This window comes from Gouania willdenowi, chromosome 7 (genome assembly GCF_900634775.1).
Source record: "Gouania willdenowi chromosome 7, fGouWil2.1, whole genome shotgun sequence".
Taxonomy (NCBI): Eukaryota; Metazoa; Chordata; class Actinopteri; order Blenniiformes; family Gobiesocidae; genus Gouania; species Gouania willdenowi.
In genome coordinates this window covers 4,741,467-4,765,003 of record NC_041050.1, presented here as the reverse complement: position 1 = coordinate 4,765,003, position 23,537 = coordinate 4,741,467, and the positions used below count along the sequence as shown (strand labels likewise).

The 23,537-nt window shown below is 37.9% G+C and overlaps 2 protein-coding genes across 2 annotated transcripts; both read left to right on the top strand.

The window, feature by feature from the left end:
- The first annotated feature begins 350 nt into the window (after positions 1 to 350).
- Positions 351 to 7,835, top strand: ccn5 (cellular communication network factor 5). The gene is made up of 5 exons (XM_028454137.1): positions 351 to 502; positions 1,770 to 1,986; positions 3,199 to 3,447; positions 5,577 to 5,818; positions 6,288 to 7,835. The coding sequence occupies exons 1-5, from the start codon at positions 440 to 442 to the stop codon at positions 6,573 to 6,575; spliced, it is 1,059 nt and encodes a 352-aa protein (XP_028309938.1). The 5' UTR covers positions 351 to 439; the 3' UTR covers positions 6,576 to 7,835.
- A 2,563-nt stretch (positions 7,836 to 10,398) lies between these two features.
- LOC114466858 (6-phosphofructo-2-kinase/fructose-2,6-bisphosphatase 1) lies at positions 10,399 to 23,107 on the top strand. The gene is given in 19 exon segments (XM_074783810.1): positions 10,399 to 10,605; positions 13,204 to 13,329; positions 13,608 to 13,704; positions 16,001 to 16,067; positions 16,277 to 16,351; positions 17,675 to 17,731; positions 17,823 to 17,897; positions 17,899 to 17,945; positions 18,021 to 18,145; positions 18,148 to 18,194; positions 18,196 to 18,236; positions 18,316 to 18,364; positions 18,366 to 18,392; positions 18,394 to 18,462; positions 20,171 to 20,275; positions 20,446 to 20,575; positions 20,652 to 20,714; positions 20,790 to 20,854; positions 22,995 to 23,107. Coding segments are annotated over 19 exon segments (1,377 nt in total). The 5' UTR covers positions 10,399 to 10,553; the 3' UTR covers positions 23,055 to 23,107.
- Positions 23,108 to 23,537: the final 430 nt, after the last annotated feature.

The following is a 23,537-nucleotide window of genomic DNA, read 5'->3' as shown; positions in this document are numbered from 1 at the left end:
AACATGTTTTACACCAGTAGCAGCAGTTTGTGAAAACTTTTTCTACTAAAATATGAGCTGTCACCACGAAGCCCTGGAAGTCATTAGACTTACAGACAACACGGCTCATGTAATTCAAGTTAAGCTATGCAAACTGGGACAGCCACAGACTGGAAAGAGAGAGAGCAGTGGAAGATGAGGAGGAACACTGGGGTGGAGGTGTGTGTGTGTGTGTGTGTGTGTGTGTGTGTGTGTGTGTGTGTGTGTGTGTGTGTGTGTGTGTGTGTGTGTGTGTGTCTCAGAGTGGAAATGGGCAGCAGCAGGAATGTGAAACATTTCTAATGCTGTTCCGCCGACTGTTTACACGGGAGTCAGCCTGTGACATCAGAGCTCTGACTTTATAAATGTGAGCCTTGAGCAAACAGCAGCACCATCACACAGACGGAGCTGCATCAGCATCATGGAGCGTCTGCTGTGGGAGTGTGTGATCGGCCTGGTTGTGCTGCTCAGTGTGGCCACACAGGTGAGGATGCATCACACACACACACACACACACACACACACACACACACACACAGCATTCATGTCTTTAATTGATTTGTTTATTTAATGCAACCTTGTGTTTTTTTTTTGTTTTTGGCTTTTGTTGATAAACTGAGTTAAGCAGCAGCATCTCTCACCTTATATCACATACTTCATTAATTGATCTCACAAATTACATTCCCTATCATTTAAATGCATCATTTTAATTCTTATGAGTATGTTATACTTCAAGCCCCGCCTCTATGCATGGAGTTTGCATGTTCTCTACGAACAGTGATTTCGTTTATTTCTGTTGTCATTTTTTGTTGCCGCTTTGTGTATTTTTGTTGTTTTTCTGTATTTTTTTGTACATTTTGGGGAGTCATTTTGTATACATTGGCTCTTTTTTTGTGTATTATGTTATTTTTTGTGTTTTTGGAATCATTTTGTGTTTTTCTGTTATACTTTTTACTGTCACCTCAAAAATGGCAAGATCAAGCTCCGCCTCTATACATGGAGTTTGCATGTTCTCTCTGAACAGTCATTTTGTTTATTTCTGTTGTCATCATTTGTTGTGTTTTCCATATTTTCCTTTGATTTTTTGCTGTTGTTTGGAGAAAGTTTGTGTATATTTGTCTTTTTATGTATTTTTGTCTTTTGTGTATTTTAGTTGTCTTTTGTTTGTTTTTGTGTAAATGTTCATGTTTTTTGTGTAATTTTGTGTAAATTTGCTCTTTTTTGTATATGTTGTCACTTTGAGTGTTTTTGGAATAATTTTGTTTCTTTGTAATGTAATTTTTTTGTTTTTTGTTAGTGTCCTTTTGTGTCTTTTTGTGTATTTTTAGAGTTATTTTGTGCATTTGTCTGTAAATGTTTTTTTTGAGTCATTTTGTGTATATTTGCTATTGATGTGTGTATCTTGTTTTTTTTCTGTGTTTTTGGAGTCATTTTTGCGCGTTTTACTTTAGGGGGTCACACAAAATTTGACCGAGGGCCGTATGTGGGTCCTGGGCCACCAGTTGCCCACGTGTGCAATACCCAATCTGACATGTTAGTCTTTTGACTGTGATGGGTACTTAAGTTGTACACTGAATTTGTCTGTATTTCTGCCTCAAAGTGAGATGGTGTTTGATGCACCTGAGGCTTTAGTGTGGGCTTTGCATGTTCTCCTCGTGATCGGATGCTTCACTCTTTGAAAACTTTACATCACCCATGAGCATCAATCCCATAGTCATCAACAGAGAAAATCTCATGTGTCTTCCCTCCAGATGTTGTGCCAGCTGTGTGACAAACCCTGCCGCTGCCTCCAACCTTCCCCACGGTGTCCCCCAGGAGTGCCACTGGTGCTGGACGTCTGTCAGTGTTGCAAGGTCTGTGCCCGGCAGCGAGGGGATGCCTGCACTGATATGTTACCTTGCGACAGCCTGAAGGGGCTGCAGTGTGACTACAGCGCCAGCTTCCCTGGAGAACCCGGGGAGTGTGTCGGTGAGTATTTTATCATTGTGTAAATAACCAAATATATCAGTTGTAGATATTTCAGTCCCTTCATATTCACCAATTAATTTAAACTCCACAATATTGACCAAGCTTTTATCACTTTAAATTTCAATCAAGTAGCATTTCTTGAAAGAACATTCCAGTCTTATAAAATACTGTAATTTTATAAAAACAATCTATTTTCAAAAAAATCCAACTGATCTACTACAGATTGCTATTGTTTGTTTTTAGGCAGTGGCTATCTGTATGGTTGCCATATCAATATACCAACATTCTATCTGTATGCAGCACCCCTATTTGGCCAGTTTAGGTCACGTGATACGTCAGTCATTGACCAGTTTAGGTCGTATGACTAAGACTAAACCTAACCCTAAGACGCTACATACTTGTACTTCGGTAACCATACCAATAGCACCGGGGGTTGTCCGTACGACATCCGTACAAATAGACACTTTCTTGTTTTTATTACCTCCACCAAAGAGGTAATATTTTCACGTCTTTTAGCAGGATTATGTCAAAGGTCCTTAAAGCATTTTGATTAAAGTTTAACCAAATGTAGACCATTACGTAATAGGGATTCCATTACATTTTGGATCTGGAATAATATACTGATTCTGGATCAATTTGAAAAATAAAAAACTATAAATTTAGGAATTTATATCTCACTTCATAATGGCAGTGGCTATCCGTATGGTTGCCGTATCAATATACCGACTTTCTATTCGTACTCAGTGCCCCTTATTGGCCAGTTTAGGTCACGTGACTTAGACTAAAAATAAATTTAAACCTAACCCTAACCCTAAAACTTGTTGTGATATTGGGTTATAACCTAACCCTAACCATAAGACACTACGTACGTGTAGTTCGGTAAACATATCAATAGCACCAGGGGTTGTCCGTACAAATAGACACTTTCGTTCGTAATTACCCCACTGAGTTCCATCTGGATTGCGCTTTTCATTACAATTGTTCAAAAAAAAAAATGGGGGTGTCTATACTGTATTGTACTGTATGGTTATTAATGAAGATATACATTTCTTCAAGCCTTTGAAGTGTCAATGATCATGGTACCATGATCAGGATCACTGATCCAGATAACTGCCAATATCTGGCAAAGAAGAGATTTGCACACATTTTAAAAACCAAGATAAACACTGGTTTGATGCCGATCTGGAACCCCTTCTCTTGCAATGCCTACAGGTCAGGAGGATGTGGGGTGTCAGGTCAATGGTAACACCTATCATGAAGGCCAATCGTTCCAGCCCTCCTGTGACACCCATTGTCGTTGCAAAGGTGGAGGCGTGTACTGTGTGCCCACCTGTCCCATGGACGTCCGTCTTCCCACTCCAGACTGTCCCAACCCACAACACGTCCGCCTGCCTGGGAAGTGCTGCAAGGAGTGGGTGTGTGAGAACCTGGACAACACGGTCATTCAAGACGCCATCACAGGTAACGTGTGAGGATTTATGTTTTTAGAAAGAAAAGGAAAGGTTGACTTCCTATTCTTTAATCTTATACTGTTAGACTTAGTACTCAGATTTCCCACCATGATAGACTGTCTCCTGTCTCTAATAAACTGCACCCAACTATGAAAACATGCTACGATGTTAAACTGTGGCTCAAAAATCCACCCTAACATCAGAGCTGGACAATTTACTGCATATTTTCCAGTGTCTGATTCTTGTATCCACAGTTAAAGTATGAATGGATTTCTCAGCTCCAGTTGCTCACTGCTGACGAGTCCATGTGCAGGAGAAATTCCCCCCTATTCATTTTTATAAGGTGTGTCACCAGTGGTCACGTCTGGAGGCTTTTTTTTACTGGGTATTAATCCAAATTGTGTCTGGCTAAGATGAAAATCCCAAAGTCCAAAAATAAGCCTGTTTTATGTTTCATAACAGCATCCACATCTGTGTGATAATTAAACATGTGAAGATTACATTATCCCATTAAGTGTGCGTGCCAGTGTGTGTGGGAAATGAAGCTGGGATTACAAACGCTGTCTGAGTCAAACTTAATTATCCAAAAAGGAAAACGGAACGTTTTGTTCTTAAATAAATCAAGCTTCATCATGTCTGGAAGTCAGCTGATCTATGACTTCTGCAGCTTTGGGTGGAGGCTTCAACGCCTCTATTTTTGCCACTTCAACTCAGAAACAAGTTTTTAAATCACATGTAGCAGCTGTTCACTCATCAAGAAATCCAACAATAACTCATTGCTGCCTTTATACTGTAAAAAAGAAAACAAGCTGTAGAATTTACTCAATAAAGTTGAGGTAATAATTTGGAAATTAGATCAAATTTATCAGGCTTTTAGTTAAATTTACCCTTAATGCTAAAATAAACAGCAACATTTTGTAACATTTAGCAACAAATTATGTTTAAATTGATTTATGTTACTTTTGACCAGATATACAGCAATATTTGTGAAATTTGAGATTTTTTGTTCTCGTAAAAATATAATGTCAATGTTTAATCTAAATCCAAATGTCAAATATTAAATCTAATGCAAAATGTTGAATCTAAATCTAAATGCCACATTTAAATAGAAATGTAAATTCTAAATCCAAATAGTAAATATAAATCTAAATGTTAAATCTAAATGTCACATTTAAATATAAATGTTAAATCTGAATCTAAATGCTAAATGTTAAAACTAAATCTAAATGTTAAATCTAAATCTAAATGTTAAATCTAAATGTTTACTCTAAATCTCAATCTAAATGTTAAATCTAAATGTTTACTCTAAATCTCAATCTAAATGTTAAATCTAAATGTTTACTCTAAATCTCAATCTAAATGTTAAATCTAAATGTTTACTCTAAATCTCAATCTAAATGTTAAATCTAAATGTTTACTCTAAATCTCAATTTAAATGTTAAATTTAAATGTTAAATGTTAAATCTAAATGTCATGGGTGAAGCTAAATATTTAGCTCATATGCAAATTCAAAGGAAGTACCAAAATAAAAGCTCATAGATGTGAACGGGCACCATCCACTGTCTTTTCGAGCTAAACACATCCCACAACAGTTTTATGTATATAATAAACCAAGTCAGCAGCTCAAATTTTTTTAAAATATACATTAACATTCCATTAAAATTCCATGCAAATAAATAAATAATTCTATTTAAATTACGATTCATTGATTGTTTCTGCCCCCTCTTGGTCATAGTCACAATACTAATCCATGTGTCACTGTTCAAACGTTGGTTGGTCCTGTTTTGAAAACACTGGCTTTTAAACATCTCCAAGACGCTCTTCGCAGATTACCAATACATCCATACATCACAAACCCTTACACAACATGTTAATCTGATTTTTTTTTACTTCCTAAAGCTTCTGCTGAACTAAATGAGAGTACCCTGAATGTCCTTTTAAGAATAAATAAGGGTTTGGTAAACCTGATGCTCGAATCTGATTATAGAAAAAGGCAAAATACACATCAGCATTAAATTTAGATGCATATGAAGGCAAACTATATTGACCACAAAACTGAGGAAATCCAAAGTACTCGTATATCTAATGATTATGCTGTATCGTTAATCATAACTGCTTTGTCTGGTTTTCTTCTTTCAGCTACGAGGCCAGATATACGGTGGTCAGCTCGGTCTAGAAACCCCCCGCTTAAGAAAGCGCTCCCAGTGACGCCCACCTGCACTGAGCAGAGTACCAAGTGGAGCGCCTGTTCCCAAAGCTGCGGTGACGGGCTCTCCACGAGGGTTTCCAACCAGAATCCAGCCTGTAAGCTGCAAATGGAAACTCGACTTTGTAAAGTTCGGCCATGCCAGGACGTCCAGATGTTCTACAGAAACCCTGAGGTGAGCTGTGAGACAACATGTCCCCACGAGCCTTTGTACAATCTGCAAATGCCCCTGTCTCCAAAAGCAAAGTGAAAGCAGTTTATGTTCAAATATGAGATCAAGTTGAATTTCAGGGAAGTTCTGCAAGGTTAAAATTTCTGCAAACACAACCTTCAAATAACCTGAACCTTTACTCAACTTAATTCCAGCAATTTAGTTTCATTACTTAAGCCAAACATTAATCTAATGGATAGTGTTCTAAGGTTAGAGACATCACTGGTGATCTATCACTATGGCTCTGACTGCGCTAAATGCTCTAAATTGCTCTTTATTTGGTGATTCAACAGAAAAATGGTTCCTGTTGCCATTCTTACAGAATTGCAGTTCACTTTTGGAGGGTGTCTCAGTCCACCCTAAAGTGCTTTATAAATAGAATGTTACCGATTGATCCAACAACCTGATCGATGTGTCCTTTCTGCTCACTCAGTGGAGACACCATGGACGCTGCAAAGCCAGCTACTCACCTCCTGGTCCGATCCGTCTGGTTCACCACGGCTGCTACAGCACTGGCACCTACAGACTCCTCTACTGCGGACAGTGCACGGACTCACGGTGCTGCACGCCGTATCAAACCTCCACCGTCGAGGTGACCTTTCAGTGTGCCACTGGCAGGCTACTGCGGCGACCCGTCATGATGATCCAATCATGTGTATGTCACAATAACTGCCCCTACGCACCCTACACCAACCCGGCTCTGAGGGGACTCAGGCCCTGAACCCTCACCTTCAGCACAGAGATAGGAGTAGATACTGGACCTTCAGTCTCATCAGGACGATCAGCAGAAGAAAAACTGGAACATTTCATTGTACAATAGTCTTTGGTAAAATATGGGAAGTGTTAGCCTTCCCTCAAAAGAGACTTTTTTTAGTTTTCCACAGGACTGCATATAGCCATATACACATTATGACCACTAACAGGTGCTAAGGCGTGGTTAGCAACTACATCTTGGGCAGCTCATTCTGGGACGCATCATCAGTGATAGAACCTGGGCTCACATGGACCCAGGAGACCTTGACCAGAAGTGACCAATTCCAGACACCAGCCACGTCTCATAATATCTCACTGCAACATTTGGAGCATCGTGTAAGCATTTAATTTGAAATGGTTGAGAGCGATGAATGAAGGTGGCCTCTTCATAAGAAGAAGGAAAGCCGACTTCTGTTGAAAAACCTTAGATCTGTAACTTTAATTTGGTTCTATTGGCCAAACTATTACAAAACTATGACAAAACATACACATGAAAAAAAAAAATTACCCATGATGAGGTGACTTTACAGTGGAAAGTCTACCACTACAAAAAAAAAATCCAAAGATCTGAATGAAATTGAGCAAATGTGCCACTGTGGGATGTAATGGACAACCAGTCAATGAGTCTTACAACTTTCCTGAAATGAAAGGATCTGCTACAGTTATGTGGACGATATTCCGACTTAAACAATACTCACTTACTTTTCTGAATTCATAATGACTACAATCAGGATGGAAGGAACATTTCACCCAGAAATAACAAAAAGTGTTTCTGAACAGGATTGTAGACTCCATCTTTAACATTACCTTAAAAAACACTCAGTGAAATAAGTGGACGTTTAAAAAAAAAGAAAGAAAAAATGACGTAAAAACAAGCTAATCTACAACTTATAAGAATTAGAAGATGTTTTTAAAAAAAGGATAAAGATCGGAAGTTCCAGCACAAAGAAGAAGCTGTAGAATCTCTGCGATGACCAGTTAATTCATAACAAGGCTTTTAACTCTGACTCTAATTATTTTTCATGACATTTGTGGGCTTTTTATATCTTTAAATGTGACCACTCCTACTTGAGTTAAAGGTAAAGGACTTGGTAAAAAGATGTGCACTGATTTAGTTTATTAAATACAACATTTCCTCATTTAAAACCTTTGAAATCATCAAGTGTAACATAACATAACATAACATAACATAACATAACATAACATAACATAACATAACATAACATAACATAACATAACATAACATAACATAACATAACATAACATAACATAACGGTTCAGTTATTGAGAACATTAAGGAAAGTATTAACCAGTCCCATGAAGCTCTCTGTAGTTTATTTATATTAGTACAGCGCCTGTCAGAAGTATGTATTCATATAGTGGGAGGAGCTTAAGTAGAGTGGTCAATTATGGCCAAATGAGTATATGTTTGAAGGTTGGATGTACAAACAAGTGTACATACTCTGTACTCTGTAGTGTTATAAAGGGGTTTATTTGCAGATGCAAAGTAAAATATCGAGTGCGATTTCCCTGGATTAATTCTATGGGACATGCACATGATACATGGATAAATAAAGTTTGCACCAATGTTTTCTGGACGTAAGCAAATGGATAATGAATGTCATCCCCTGTCTTTAGACCCTCTTTCGGCAAAGAAAAACTCAAAAAACCAGTGGGAAAATTAATTACACACTAACATGTCATGTACATCCAAGGGCTCATTAGGTTGTAAACACGTGGTGATGAAAATATCAGCGTTTATAATGCCATGTTCGTGGAGAAATGTACATGTTTCGCTGTTCGCTTTGAGCACGGGCGCTGCCATTGCCCGCCAATAACTTCCGGGAACTGTTTGAGTCTATTTCAAACTTTCCGTTGTCGCAAACTCTCTCTCTAATCAGCTTTGTGTGCGTGCGGCATGTACATCCAAGGTTCGCATTAGGTTATAAACACGTGGTGAAAATATCAGCGTTTATAATGCTGTATTTGCGGAGAAATGTGCATTAAATAAATAAAACACGTGTCCGTTCACTTTAAAGTTTCAGATCAAACAGACACTGCGGGGAGATATGCGCTCAACACATACGCACGTACACACACAGACGTTCCTTGCTTTTATAGAGAGATTTGTTGAGGGACAACATTAACTATAAATGTTTCCATCTGATACATTCTGAGTTAGCCTAGAGCTATTTCACATCTGCAATACTTTAGAAAGTCACTCAAATCTACGTTGATTTTAGGAATTGTTTTAACAGGATTGTTCTTGAACTTTTAAAAACTGTACAGTTTGGTTTTTATGGCATTCAGTGGCGTGTTGTGGACTGTTTTAGCATCAAATCTCCCATACTGCGCCTCGGAGGGCGGGGTTTTTGGTTATTGATTGATGGATTTTACCAACTACAGATCAAGACTAGATCTGCTCTTTGCAGAAGATTCTGGCCACGCCTCGCATGATGTTGCACTCATTTTTTGTATCGTGTGTTTTGCTGTACATATTATTTAATGTGATATTGTGAAAACTGTTTATATTGCTTTAATGTGTGGCCGTGCTGACTTTGTAAGATTTGTAGACTGAAACTGTTTTTGTATATCTTTCTCACGGTTAACCAACATTTGACAACATTCATTAAAACTGGTTCCTCATATCCCTTTATTTCATGTTATTAATGATGTGCATTAAGGAATTACCACTTTTATCAAGTAGTAAGTAGTTCATATTACAGTTAATCACAAAAAATGTTCCATTTTTAGTACCCGTTATATCGCCTTGTATCGCCTTTGACTTGATCCGACGTGTTTGTGACCCAATGCGACGAAGCTGTTGGACAGACAAATGATTATCACCGTAAATTGATTATTCCTGTGGTTAGGAGAGGAGAGGAGGAGAAGACAGGGATTTAGCATCTCCGGTGAGTCAGTGTTTGAAGCAGCAGAGCAGCCACAGCAGCAGCTGACTGACTCTGCTGCTGCCGTATACACGCAATGAAAACAGTGTTTGTCTGACTCACAGTAACTATAGCTGCTTAATAGCCTTGTGTTTTACTGCAATGTGCAAGTTTTTGGCTGAAAACAATAACAACAGGTGTGGGAGTTTGTGTCTATAGACACGCCCACTCATGAATATGCATAAGTAGGCTCCAAAACAGCCCGTTTTTGGAACTGCTCAGAAAGTCACTTTTCAGAGGTTAAAACTCTGGAAAACAGGCGAGTTTGGGAAAATAAACCTCAAAAAATATGTTGTTGGGGTTCTTAGAACAAATGGAGAAGGTGAAAAATAGCATAATATCGCCCCCTTTTCTTAAAGCATGAAAAGAAATACACTTCCCAACATTTTTTTTCCAAGGTCCTGCAGAACTGCAACTCTCCATGACAGAGCTTGGACACCCTATGATTTATAGCATTGCATGAGGGAATTTAAAGCTAATCTAACAAAGAAATGGAAGCACCTTTATTTGACTTGATTACAGAAACCAGACAGAATTCACTGAATTAACTTTCTGAAAACCGACTTTTCACATGTAGCGCTAATCCCGTGCTGCGAAATCTGCATCGATCTTTGTAACAGTTATCGCGATTTGCGGCTGATCAGTAATAATAGTAGTAGTGGAGGACATCACTGAGTTGTGGACAAAGACATTGTCTCATCAATTGGTGTAAGTGTTGAATGACCTGGTTAGGGCCTTTGGTCTTCTGCTCAGTGTTCCTCCACCTCCTCCACCACGTGTGCTAATGTGAACTCTGGCCCTGGCAAACATTAAAGGACAAGCGCTCTGGGCTGCTATCATATGTCCATGTGTGTGAGTTCAGAGCGGCTGTGGCTGGATGGGATAAATCACATGGGGTTCAGTAACTTAAATACGAGTAGCTGTAGCTGCTTGTGTTGCCTCATAATCCAGTTTAAGGGCTGTGAGGGAGGCCTGCTGCGGTGTGCTAGCACAGAATAATGGAGTTTCCACAGAAGGAACGTGTGAGGCTACGCAGGTGTGACAGTGCAGGTAAGAGGAGGACTGCATGGACACATAATGAACACGGAAAATGTTTCACGCTAAAGCTGCTGAATCTGATCAGACAGTGGGTCTGTCCACTTTACACTCAACACAACACACGTGCAACACCAAAGCTCTGATACTGTTATTGTGCTTCCACTTTCACTTTCATTAACAATGTGCTCCTCCTTAATAAAACAAGCATGTGATTTCTCACATCCAATCAAATGATAGAAAATGACAAAACGTCATAATCACATTTGACATTCTTTATTACGTATTATATTGCAGACCTGAGGGCCACATTATCAATATTCATGTCAGCATTTAGAATAATTCCTTTTTTGAGTCAATTGTGTTTTTGTTGTTCTTCGTCTATTTTTTATTCATTAATTTTCTGGGAGTTGTATGTGTATATATCTGTCATTTTATGTATTAATGTATACAGTCATTTTGTGTGTTTTTAGAATCATTTTGTGTATTTTGTTATGATTTTGTGTGTTTTGGGAGTCTTTGTGTGTATTTTTTCTGTCAATGTTTGTGTTTTTAAAGTCCTCTTGTGTCTTTTTGTGTCATTTTGTGTGCTTTTAATAATGTAGTGTTTTTTTGTGTTACTATTTTAGTGTGTTTTTGGGAGTCTTTGTGCATGTTTTTAAAGTCCTCTTGTGTGTTTTCAGAGTCATTTTGTGTGTTTTTTAAGTCCTATTGTGCGTTTTGGAGTTATTTTGTGTATTTTTTAGAATCATTTTGTGTGTTTTGTTATCATTTTGGGAGTCATTGTGTGTATTTTTCTGTCATTGTGTGTTTGTAAAGTCCTATTGTGTGTTTTTGAGTTATTTTGTGTGTGTTTTCATCATTTCGACATATGTATTAATATTTTGTGTGTTTTTGGTACCATTTTGGTGTATTCGTGTTGTATTTTGCTTATGTGTGTTTTTGGTGTGATAATTTGTGTATTTTTTTCAGTTGTTGTGTAATTGTTTTGCAGTCCTTTATGTATTGATTGAGTCACTGTCTAATTTGACATTTGTGTGTTTAATTTGAAGGTCTGACATAATTATATAAATTCATTAGAACTATTTTGATTATTTATCTATTATTTATTTATTAGTTAATTTATTTAAATATTTTTTATTGTTTCCAGTTTGTGAATACCTGACTCATTGCATATAAAACATCCGAACGATATACATTTTGCTTTGGAGAACATTTCCAGCATGTTACATTTATTCGTCACACATTTATGTAAAGAGTTTTGCTGCCCCCTGGTGGTAAAGTTAGTTAAAGCTTCTGTTTAGCTGCAACACGTGTAGCTTCAGTTCAGAGCATCTACACACATTGTAGCTGATAAATATTTGGAAAGTCAGATATTTATCTTATGATATAATTGAGCTTTTGATAAGATAATTGATGTTACAACAGAAACATCATCTGTTTACTAGGGTATAAATCTAAAACTGACTTTAAATTCCTTCTGTGGCACCTCATTAATGCATTTCCAATTATTTTTGGAACAATACTTTTCCATATATATATGTATATATTACACAGACATTATGTGATAAATTAAAATATCATTTGTGTTAACACCAGGAAGAGATGTTAAAAGCTTTGATGGCGTAAATTACAAATATCAACGGGCAATATTTAAAAGCCCTCAATGATGAGTGTAAGACACAAAAAAAGAAGAAGAAAAAAATGCATACGTGCTCTTACTTTGAAAATGGCAGCTTCCGGTCGCACTATATATCATAAAGGACTTCTAAAAAAAAGTTTTTGTTTTTGGAAATTTTTTTAAATGAAAATCAGATTTTCTTCTTCCTCTTCTTCTTCTTCTTCTTCTTCTTCTTCTTCTTCTTCTTCTTCTTCTTCTTTTCTTCTTTATTGCAAACATATATACAAACCAGTCAGGCAAATACATCTTGCAATGTTTAGCATGAACAGACATTATATAGCATAAAAAAAAACACGTTAAAATAAAAACATTTTTTTAATTAAACACCAACAACAATACATTTAAGCAGTCTACTTAATCATTTTCGAATAGAATTTGGAATAGAAGTCTTTGGCAAGTTTTGATTTAATAAATTCTAGGGATATGAAATCCTTTTTTCAATTTCTTTTTCTGAACAATCAGTGAAAATGAACAACGAAAACACACACTGACCCTCCATTAATCTCTGATGACAGACTTCTTCTTCTCTGCTATTCTCAAACCACCTTTTTTGCAGTGCACATCTGGAAGCAGCTGGAAGTCTATGTCATCACTACCAAACATAGACCATTGAACCTAAACACACTTTAGCCCAGTGTTATTCATCCTTGGGGTCACCAGGAATTAAAATGGGGTCACCTGAAATGTCTAGTAATTGTTAAAAAAAAAAAAAAAAGATACTGATTAAAAGTACTATTGTTAATAATTATTATTTAATTATTGTTTACCACATACAATCTCAATCTTTCATTATTTCTCAAATATAACTCTAATTCAAATTAACTCCAGTATAAAAATACAGAGAATAAAGGGGTCACGACTTTATCCTGGTGTGTGTGTGTGGTGTGGTGTGTGTTGTGTGTGTGTGTGTGTGTGGTGGTGGTCCTCCTCAGCCCCAGTACCACAGTTCTGTAACTCCCCTACGATGATCGTGATGGTGGGACTTCCTGCTCGAGGGAAGACGTACATCTCTAAGAAGCTGACCCGCTACCTGAACTGGATCGGTGTTCCCACTAAAGGTTGGTTCTCCTCTCATCCTGTTTGTGAGGGAACCCTAGACAACAAATGAAGGATTTAAGCCAGTGTGTCACATTGTGATGAATGAATGAGGGCAGCAGTGATACTCAGTGATGCACAAAGGCTGGTCAGATAGACAGCTGATGATGTTCCTGGTTCTGATAGAGAAGGACTTCTGTCTGTTGGGTTTGTGTTTTCAATTAACAACCTGGATGTTTCATGACTAAATGTTGTTTTTTTCTTAAAGTTTTTTTGATAGCTGACATTTTCTAACCACCAGTGTTCAACGTGGGTCAGTATCGCAGAGAAGCTGTAAAGATCTACGAGAACTTTGAGTTCTTCAACCCGAATAACAAGGAAGCCATGATGATCCGCAAGTAAGTAAAGTAGGACCCGGATGAGACATGGAATTAGGTTGTGTTTGAAATGTCATACTATTGTACTACTCATACTACATCAAAATGAGCATGTAGTGCGTTTACATTAGATAGTATGGAGAGATTGAGTATGTGAGATAGGGCTGGACGATATGGACCAAAACTCATATCTTGATTTTTTTTTTCTCTCTCAAAATGGCAATATACGATTATAAATCCTCATATTATTAATTTAAATACAATCTGACTATAAAGACAATTCTAGGGTAAATTTGCTGATGTAAAATGTCACGCAGACACAGTTATGAACAAACAGCTGCACAATAAGTCCCACTTTGAGCTTTTTCTCCTATAAGGGACAGCATGTGTGAGTGAGTTCTGTAGTGTGGCTTGTTTAGGGGAAGGTCTGGGTTAGAACACACTCAGCAATCCATCTAAGTGTTCGGAGAAGTAGCAAAACTCCTAAAACGAGTATTTTAATACAAAATAAGCTATAAATGTATATATATATCGATATAGGCAATATTGTCATTTTCTATATCGCTAAAATAGAAAACTCGATATATCTTGATTCTCTGTATATTGCCCAGCACTCACGCGATAACTACCGGGATGTATACTGTATGAGGAACTTTTTTAAGTATGCTTGGTGGACACACTAGTCATACTAAACTGCCCCAGGATGCATTGCAAGCGGAACGTAAAATCGTCCTGGGACCGACTTCAAGCTAAAAATCAAACATCCTCTTTTCAAAACAAAAGCATCTCTTCTTGTCTTCCATAATTTTTTGAACCCTTTTTTAAACAGGGCTCTTGTTTTGAGGTTAAAAGAAAGTTTTGTCAGTAGCACAATACAGGGTCTCTGAAAATCTCTGAAATGTCGAAATTAAATGTGTTTACGTGAGTTTTATGGATCAAATGAGCACATGTTGATATTCTACTTGGTCACTTTCTCACTAAAAATGTTTTCAGAACTTTCAAAGGTGGAGAATCAACAGAGATATTTAGTCTCTTATTGATTCAAGTTTTTGTCGTTAAAGGTTCAGAATGCATCTTGGGAAAGTTGGAAGTATACTTCAGTGGGAATGCTCATCATTCTAATCCTCCTATCCATACTTATAGTATATAGTAGACAGTATATACTCGTTGAGTTTGCAATATTTCACCACGTAATTAATCAACCAAATGGGTTTTTTAATATTTTTTTTTTTTTTGCATAGCACGTAAACACCCGGTCACTTGGTGTCAGTGAATGAGTGAAGCACATCAGACCTTGTTAAACTACCTCACTCCTCAATAGACCCTTTGATTGTTTGTAAACACTGTGACACATTTACTGGGCGGGGCTTAGCCTGGAGGCAAACCACCATTGATATATATAAACACTAGGTGACTAACCCGTGCTGTTAGACAATGGAGAGCAACGTAGCAACGTGGTGGCCATCTTACCTCAGACAGCTGGCCTCGCTCATTACATCGATGTCAATGGTGCATGAACTATTTAAATAACCCTAACTTGCTGAATTTTTCAACCAATTTTCAAACGGCAAACCTCAATTTCAACATGTACAAGAATCCTATGTCACACCTACGTATAATAAGGTTTGTAATAAGGCAAACCGTTTGTAAATCCGTCAATATTTCATCAAGTTAAGGGTATTTTTGTTCAAGCTGATCACTCACCTTCCAACAGCTACCATAGAGCGCGTCAGAATGTTAGAACATCAGTTGTCTGAGGTAAGATGGTCGTCGTTGAGCTACGCTGGCGTCATCTCGTATGTATATATATCTATGCTTTAGCCAGCGGCGTTTCCTGTTTTTGCCTCCAGCCACGTCACTCGTGATGTGGGCCATTAAGGGGTCTATGAATCTTTGCTTGAAGTTGATTCCTCTTTATTTTCATAAAACATACTCGGCACTTTTATAGATGTATGTGGTTAGTTTTTTTTTTTTAAGAATTTAAGAACTTAACAGATTCAGAATTTGTTGTAGAAGCAATTGTTAAACTTTTTTGAAAAATCTAATTTCAGTTTGATAAACATGCCACTTGTTTCTGATATTGGCACTTAAATTACACTTAGTTACCATTTACTTGTTCTCGCAAGTTAAAAAAAAATATCGTATTGTTTACTATCGCATTGTGACGTGCAAATCGTGAATTATATTGTATCGTCAGATTTATAGCAATGCATTGCACGCCCCTAGTGTGTGGTGCATAGTACGGAGTGTGCGATTTCAAACACAGCCTTAGTCTCACATGTTGAGCTCACAGCCGTCTCTGTATCTTCTCCATCAGGGCCTGTGCATCAGCTGCTCTCAAGGACGTTGCCATCTACTTCACTAAGGATCAGGGACAAGTAGCAGTGAGTAGGAGGAGTCTTTGATCACTTAAACATGATGTTTATGTTTCAATCAATCAAGGTGCTAAATGTAGCCCACATACGTAGACTGGGTTTGTGTAGTAAAGGTTTTAGGCAAGACATTTAATGACTGAAAAGTTCACTGGTCATTGTTGAAATATTTCACGTGGTCAGGTGATGCTGTCATATGATCTACCAACTTTCTGTTTCAGGTTTTTGATGCTACCAACACGACAAGGGAGAGGAGGGCAGTCATCAACAGCTTTGCAAAAGAAAAAGGCTACAAGGCAAGTGGCATGAGTGGAACACAGAGATGTACAACTTTTATCATAGCGAGGGCCACAAAATGGTAAAAATGGAATAAATTTATATAGCGCTTTATCACCACACTGAAACAGTCTCAAAGCACTTTACATATCAGCTCATTCACCCAATCACTCTCACATTCCACACACCAGTGGGACAGGACTGCCATGCAAGGCGCTAGTCGACCAATGGGAGCAACTTAGGGTGCAGTGTCTTGGCCCAAGGACACTTCGACACATAGTCAGGTACTTGAATCGAACCCCAACCTCTCAATCAGAAGACAACCCTCTACACCTGAGCCACGGTCGCCTCCTATCACAAAAACACAAAATGTGATTATCTGATTCATGGGCCACATTGTCAACGTTCATATTCAACATTTAGGATATTGACCAATCAGTGGCTTAATACAGGAAAGGACAATGGGTTTTTTGTGTATTTTGTCATCAGTTTGTATACTCTTGTTGTCATTTTGTGATTTTTTGTTGTATTGTCTGGAGTCAATTTATACTGTATGTGAAAGAACAAAGGTTTTTTTGTGTTTATTTTGCCTATTTTCCTCCTCATTTTTGTGTATTTGTTGTTGTTTGGTGTTTTTGAATTCACATTGTGTGTTTTTTGGGTAGTCCTCTGCATATATTTTTTTATTGTTTTGTATATTTAGTTTGCCATTTTTGTATTTTGTGTATGTCTGGTGTCAATTTGTGTATTTTTGGAGACAATTTATGTCTTTTTAGAATTATTTGTGTTTTTTGCTGTTATTTTGTTTGTTTTTTTTTTTAGTAATTTCATGTAACTTTTTGTGCTTTTAAAACATTTTAAAACAGGTGTTGGAGGCCCGCACAAAATTTGACTATTGCATTAAGAAAATACAACTAAACTTAACATTAAGTTTAACTAACCTGAGCATTAATACAGGAAAGAAACTTAGGGTTGTTTGTGTGTTTCTGTTTTTATTTGCATATCTGCCTCTCATTTTTTCACGCATTTGTTGTTGTTTTGTGTGTATTTTTAGATTCATATTGTGTATTTTTCTTGTCGTTTTGTGTGTTTCTGTAGCCCATCTGCACATTTTTATTGTCGTTTGGTGTATTTTTTTTCTCATTTGGTATATTTTATCCGATTTTCTATGTGTTATTTTGTTATGATATTGTGTTTTTGGAGCCTTTTCTGTGTATTTATGTTGTCATTTTTTTGAGTAATTTCTTTTTTGCATTTAATTTGGCAACTGCAAAAATGATTCCATGTCTCTTTCTAAAATAAAACAAGTGAAGCGTAAGCTAAAGTACACTTTTTTGTTGCAGGTGTTTTTGTTGAATCAATTTTGTGACGATCCAGAAATAATTTCTGAGAATATTAAGGTCAAACACACACACAAACACACGTTTACCTTTTCTGTTTTTTCAATACATACCGAGTACAAAACCTAAATGTAAAACTTTCTCTTTGCAGCAAGTTAAGTTTGGGAGTCCTGATTATGCCGATAAGGACATTGATGAAGCAATGGAGGACTTCATTAAACGCATTCGAGTGTTACAAAGCTAGCTACATACCTATTGATGATGAGAAGGACAGGTTCGTATCTTTCATTCAAAGCTAAAATAATCAAAAGTTTCTCCTTCTTATGTGTTATCCCTCTTTTCTCATCAGGAACCTGTCCTATATAAGATCTTTGGACGTGGGCAGGCAGAGATACATGGTGAAACCGAGTCCCAGGACCCACATCCAGAGCAGAATAGTTTACTACCTGATGAACATCCACCTCACACCTAGATCCATTACCTGAGCCGACACGGAGAGAGTGAGCTCAACCTGCTGGGGATGCATCGGTGGAGATTCAGGCTTATCTTCTAGAGGACTGCAGTTGAGCGGACGGTTGTGCACTGCAGGTAGGTGGAGATCTTTACAACCCCATCACATGAGTTTGTCACTTTGTGTTTCAGTATGCCAAGGCCTTGGCCACGTTCATCAAAGATCCGAAGATCAACAATCTGAAAGGTATGGACAAGCCACATGAAGAGGGACCATCCAGACAGGGAGAAGGTCTGGAGTTCCCAACGAACCGTGGAAGGCTCTCAACGAGATTGATGCTGTAAGTAGATAAGTCGCTCCAGGCTATAAGTTTGCATACTGCTTTAATCGGCTCAGTTTGATGTTGATTGGCACCTTTTATAGCCAAATAGCCATAGGCGGAGTTTGCAAATCTTGCCGGGGGGACAAAAGAAAAAACAGAATTAAATATATAGACTGTCTCAAGATTCACGCCGACCACAATGTGTGTAACATATACAATATTGCAAAAATGATTAGTAACATAATTGATAATGTTGACTACAAAAATGTTCTGTCGATGGCGCGTAGTTTAAAGAGTTTCTGAGAAATCTATGTTTATGTACGATTCTTTTGAAATGCGAAAAATATCTAACTAGTCTTTTACTATGGTCTACTGCCGATGGTCATTCATATACATGAATGTATATAAGTCCCTCCTTCGTCCTATAGACCCCTATACAAATGAAAATGATCGCCGAGTGTGCCCAGCCAATAGACTTTGACTTCCTGGAGCGAGGACTGTCAATCAAAGTGAATGCGCATGCTGCGTAAACTGTGCACGGAAACGAGGCCGCGCGTCTCAGACAGGTATCACACGTCATGGAGGAGCGCTCCAAAACTCCAGTTAAACATTGCATGATTGCTGATGTATAAAGCTTCGACTAAAAAAGAAAAGAAAAGTCCAGGTACAAAACTTGTGGATAAACGTCTTTGTGATCGTATCAGAATTTATCTCGGAGCTACTGTTCAAAGGGGGAGGGACTAGCTGCTTTTAAAAGGATTCTGAACTGACCAGGATTTGGCGACATTTCTCATGGACAGGTAATAAACTTGTTTTAATCAAAAGTTATGGCACTCTTAACAATAAACGTGTAGTTTTGCGATGTGCATACACAAACGTAGAGGCGTAGCTTCTGGTAGATTGGCAGAGGCAGGGGAGGAAGTCGAGCTGTTGAGGGCGTGACATCGAGACGTTCTCTCTGAAACTTCGAATAGCAGCTTTAATGTTGTAAATTCATGATGAAATCAGGCTGGCGGCTTCTTTCTGCTTCATTTTTGGTGCAGTACCACACATAAACTGCTGACTGCAGTAAGAATTGTGCAACAGAAGAAGAACCAACCTAAAGTCTTAAAAGTTTGGAACCATTTCACTGAAAAGTTATGCTACACACCTGAGGTAGAACTAACATCTGTGATGTGAAACTAACAGTGATATGTCAAATCAAAGCAGCAGAAAAGTATTATTCATTTTTTTTAATGAATTTGGGGAAACTGTAATGCAAACTTTTGACCACTTTTGACTGGTTTCCAAGCTAAGTGAGAAGTCGATATGCTTTCATGTTCACACAAAGTGACAAATCAACCGATAGGTAGCTCTGCCGTATAAGTCACTTCCTCACTTTTATATGAAAAAAATGTAATGACTTGTAAAAATAAATGAATTACTTTCATCAGTATTCATATCAGTGAGTATTCTCTAACATATTTAGAAATAAGAGTGGCCGACACTAAATCAGGATTTTGTGCTGTTTTAATGTAAAGTAAGAAGAATTGTGTTTTAGTACAGGTGACCATTTCTAGGATTGACGTCTTTTTAAAATCCTGCTGCTTTTGTATTTGTGCCCCATTTAAAATTAAGGTAACGTCTGTACACACTCATGGAGGGCCAAGATGGGAACAAATTTCAACCTGGATAGCTTTATAGTTTGCCTCTTCAAGTTCATAAAGCCGAATATTCTCTGACTCAGGGTGTTTGTGAAGAAATGACCTACGAGGAGATTCAGGAGAACTTTCCTGAGGAGTTTGCACTGAGAGACCAGGACAAGTATCGCTACCGTTATCCCAAAGGAGAGGTAAAGGATCGTTATTCACAAAATTCTCACCAATAAACCTTGTGTTTAAGCTGTTTTTTAAGGTGTAGTTTGATCATTTAAATGCAGATAAATCATTCCTTGTTAGAGCTCCAGCTTAGCAGTGAAAGGTAAACACTCTTATGGAGTCAGTCATGTTGCATCTTTTTCAGTCCTACGAGGACCTGGTCCATCGTCTGGAGCCGGTCATCATGGAGCTGGAGAGGCAGGAGAACGTCCTGGTTGTGTGTCACCAGGCTGTGATGCGCTGCTTGTTGGCCTACTTCCTGGACAAACCTGCAGGTACTAAACCATCAGGCTCATCCAGCTCACAGACACACTTCTGAAACCGCTCTCATCTTTTTTCCTCTCATTGCAGACGAACTGCCTCACCTGAGATGCCCCCTTCACACGGTGCTCAAACTTACACCCATCGCCTACGGTAGGTGGAACACTTCTTGAAAGAACCTCAGCTGGTCCTTCCCTGACCGTCCACTACCTCTCTGATCATCTGCAGGATGTAAAGTGGAGTCTTTTTACCTCAACGTGGAAGCTGTGAACACACACAGAGAACGACCACAGGTAAGATTTCACTAGCCCAGCTTTTCTATTCCAACTTTACTCAAAATACATTAAATACTTCAATAGAAAATACATGATGTAAAAAATCTTTCCCCAAAGAGAAGATACAGTAAAAACTAAAACTAACTGTATTTACATATATTCATAAATATAAATAAATAAAGTATTTATTAACATAAATGAAAAATATAACTTTTCCAGGAACAGAAATGTAAGTGAGAATGCTGAATATAATTAAAGGTAAAAAATTTTACATGATTTTCCATATATTTCTATTGGGGAGAACATCAAAGGAGGCATCATTGTGAGGGCCATTATGTTGAATGGCCAATCCTCTTTTGCTATGGCAACAGGGGAGGGGCCAAGCCAGAATGGGAAGAAAAAACTTTTCTTTTTTTTTCGAAAAAGGTCAGAAAATGAATGGATATAATGATTGAAACTGGAATGATATATCGTGTGACAAGATATCGTGATATGAAAAGATGTATCATCTAGTGTATGAGCGTTATTGCAAAGGAGGGGCCAGATTGTTATGTTCCGAGGGTAGTTTGTGAGCACGTCACAAATAGGGAAGGAAACAAATAAATCCAGCATTAAAAACTGGGACGAAGGGGAAAAAGTTTTTGTGTCAATTTGATTTTTAACGGATGAAAATATTTGAAACAAAGTAAATCTCTATCAAGGTATTAAATTGATCACGTCACGTTAAACTGAGTTACAAAAGAAGAACCGAGTCGTGGATTTAAAGCGAGCAAATGCGAGCAGTTTGAACAAATTGGAGTGAATGAATGTCATCTGGAGTCAAGTGATCAAGTCAAATCATTTAAACGGATGGATGGATGGGTGGATGGATGGCATTTAAAGGGGACATATCATGCTAAATCCACTTGTTTAGTGTTTAGAAATACAGAAAAGTTCAAATTAGTCTCTTCAGGTGCTCCGTTGATATCTTTATATTCTGTTTCGGTCATATTTTTCAATCTGTCTTGATTTTTCGATTCTCTGTTATGTTTTTTGAACTATTACATCACAGTATTTGCAGCGGAACTGCCAAATTAGGACATCGACTCCAGGCCCAACACTTTGAGCAATCCGCCATTTTTATTTCTCGCTTTTATTTTGTAGTCCAAGCTCAAGGATGCCAAAGTTACGAGAGGAGAAATCAAAATGTTTGGTTGTTGGATGTAGTAACCCACACGCTTCATTACACCGTCTCCCAGCATCAGAACCTTTTCAAAGTGCCTGGTTGAGTTTTATTTTTCACAGAAATGTACCCACATCTGTGGGTAAGGTCATTTTTGTGTGCGCGCAGCACTCAAGGATGACTGCTTCAGCAACCTCCACCAGTATAAAGAAGGATTTGCCTAAAGACTTTGTCTGATTGAGGGTTCAATTCCTTCTATCTTTGGAGACGATGAACAGAGCACTTCGGTAAGCTGTAAATAACGCTAAAAAGTGTGATGATAAGACGTCCCTGTCATTGTTTTGTTAGCATTAACAGTTGCACCGTCTTCATATGTTAGCGCTGTGTGCTCGTTTTAGATCCTTGATGATATGGCCTACGTGATTTAATTTAAGTCTAAAGTTTTCATTAGTCATTTCATTTTGCCGTTTTTGTCTTTGAAAAGACTGTATTAAAATGCATTTCGTGATGTTAGCTTGGCGCTAGCGTTAGCTCGGTGCTTGTGTTAGCTCACTTGTTAGGGTTCTGCAAGTTCATCATCTTCATTTTCATCTCGCTCCGCTGGGTCAGACTCTGGCTCAAACATGTAAGGCTGGATGGACAAGTCTTCTGTTGTTGACATTTTGTAAATAACCTCTGAATAAAAAGTTTCTGCCGCTAGACAATCGTATCTCTTCTATCAAACTACAAAAATGGCCGAACAGGGTGGAGTTGAACCGAGTGTCACCTCTGCAACCTGGAGAAGGGGCGGGGTATGAAGTGTCTCATTTGCATTTAAAGAGACCACACCAAAACGAGTTGCTCTAGCATTGCAGTTCCGCTTTATATAGACCACAAGTGTATGATTTATATGTAAAAAGGAAGGATTTAAAAGCATGATATGTCTCCTTTAAACCAACATGAGAATGTTTAGTAGGCTGATTGATGCCTGTATTTGTGCTGTATGTGTCTTTTCAGAACGTCAGTATCAGCAGAAAACCAGAGGAAGCTCTGCAGACGGCTCCTCACCACCAATAACCTGCACTTGTTTTAGGCTCTGAAAACGCACAGCAAATGTTAGATCTACACTCCAAAAAGAAAAAACAAAGCTCTTTCAACACGAGAGTGAATTTAATGTTTTGTGAAAATACCACCACAGAAGAAGACAGACGTCCTGTGAGGATGTAACGGACCCACACACATAATATGTCTGTAAAACGCTCCAATTACCAGTTATTAAGTTATCTATGTAACATAATGTGGACGCTCAAGAATGCATTTGGGTTTTTATTTTTTCAATGAAAAAATTTGCCTTTGCTCAAAAAAGGTTGATAAACACTGGTCTAGATGCAATATGTGTATTTTTGATTTTTTTGACAGCCTTTTGAAATCTGCCTTTAAACGCTAACAGCTGCTGTCTTGAACGCAAGTGACTGGATTAGTTAATTAGTGAAGATACAGGTGACATTTGTATTTGCTGATTAACTCAGTGACATAGAGCATCGTCTTTTGTGCCAGAAA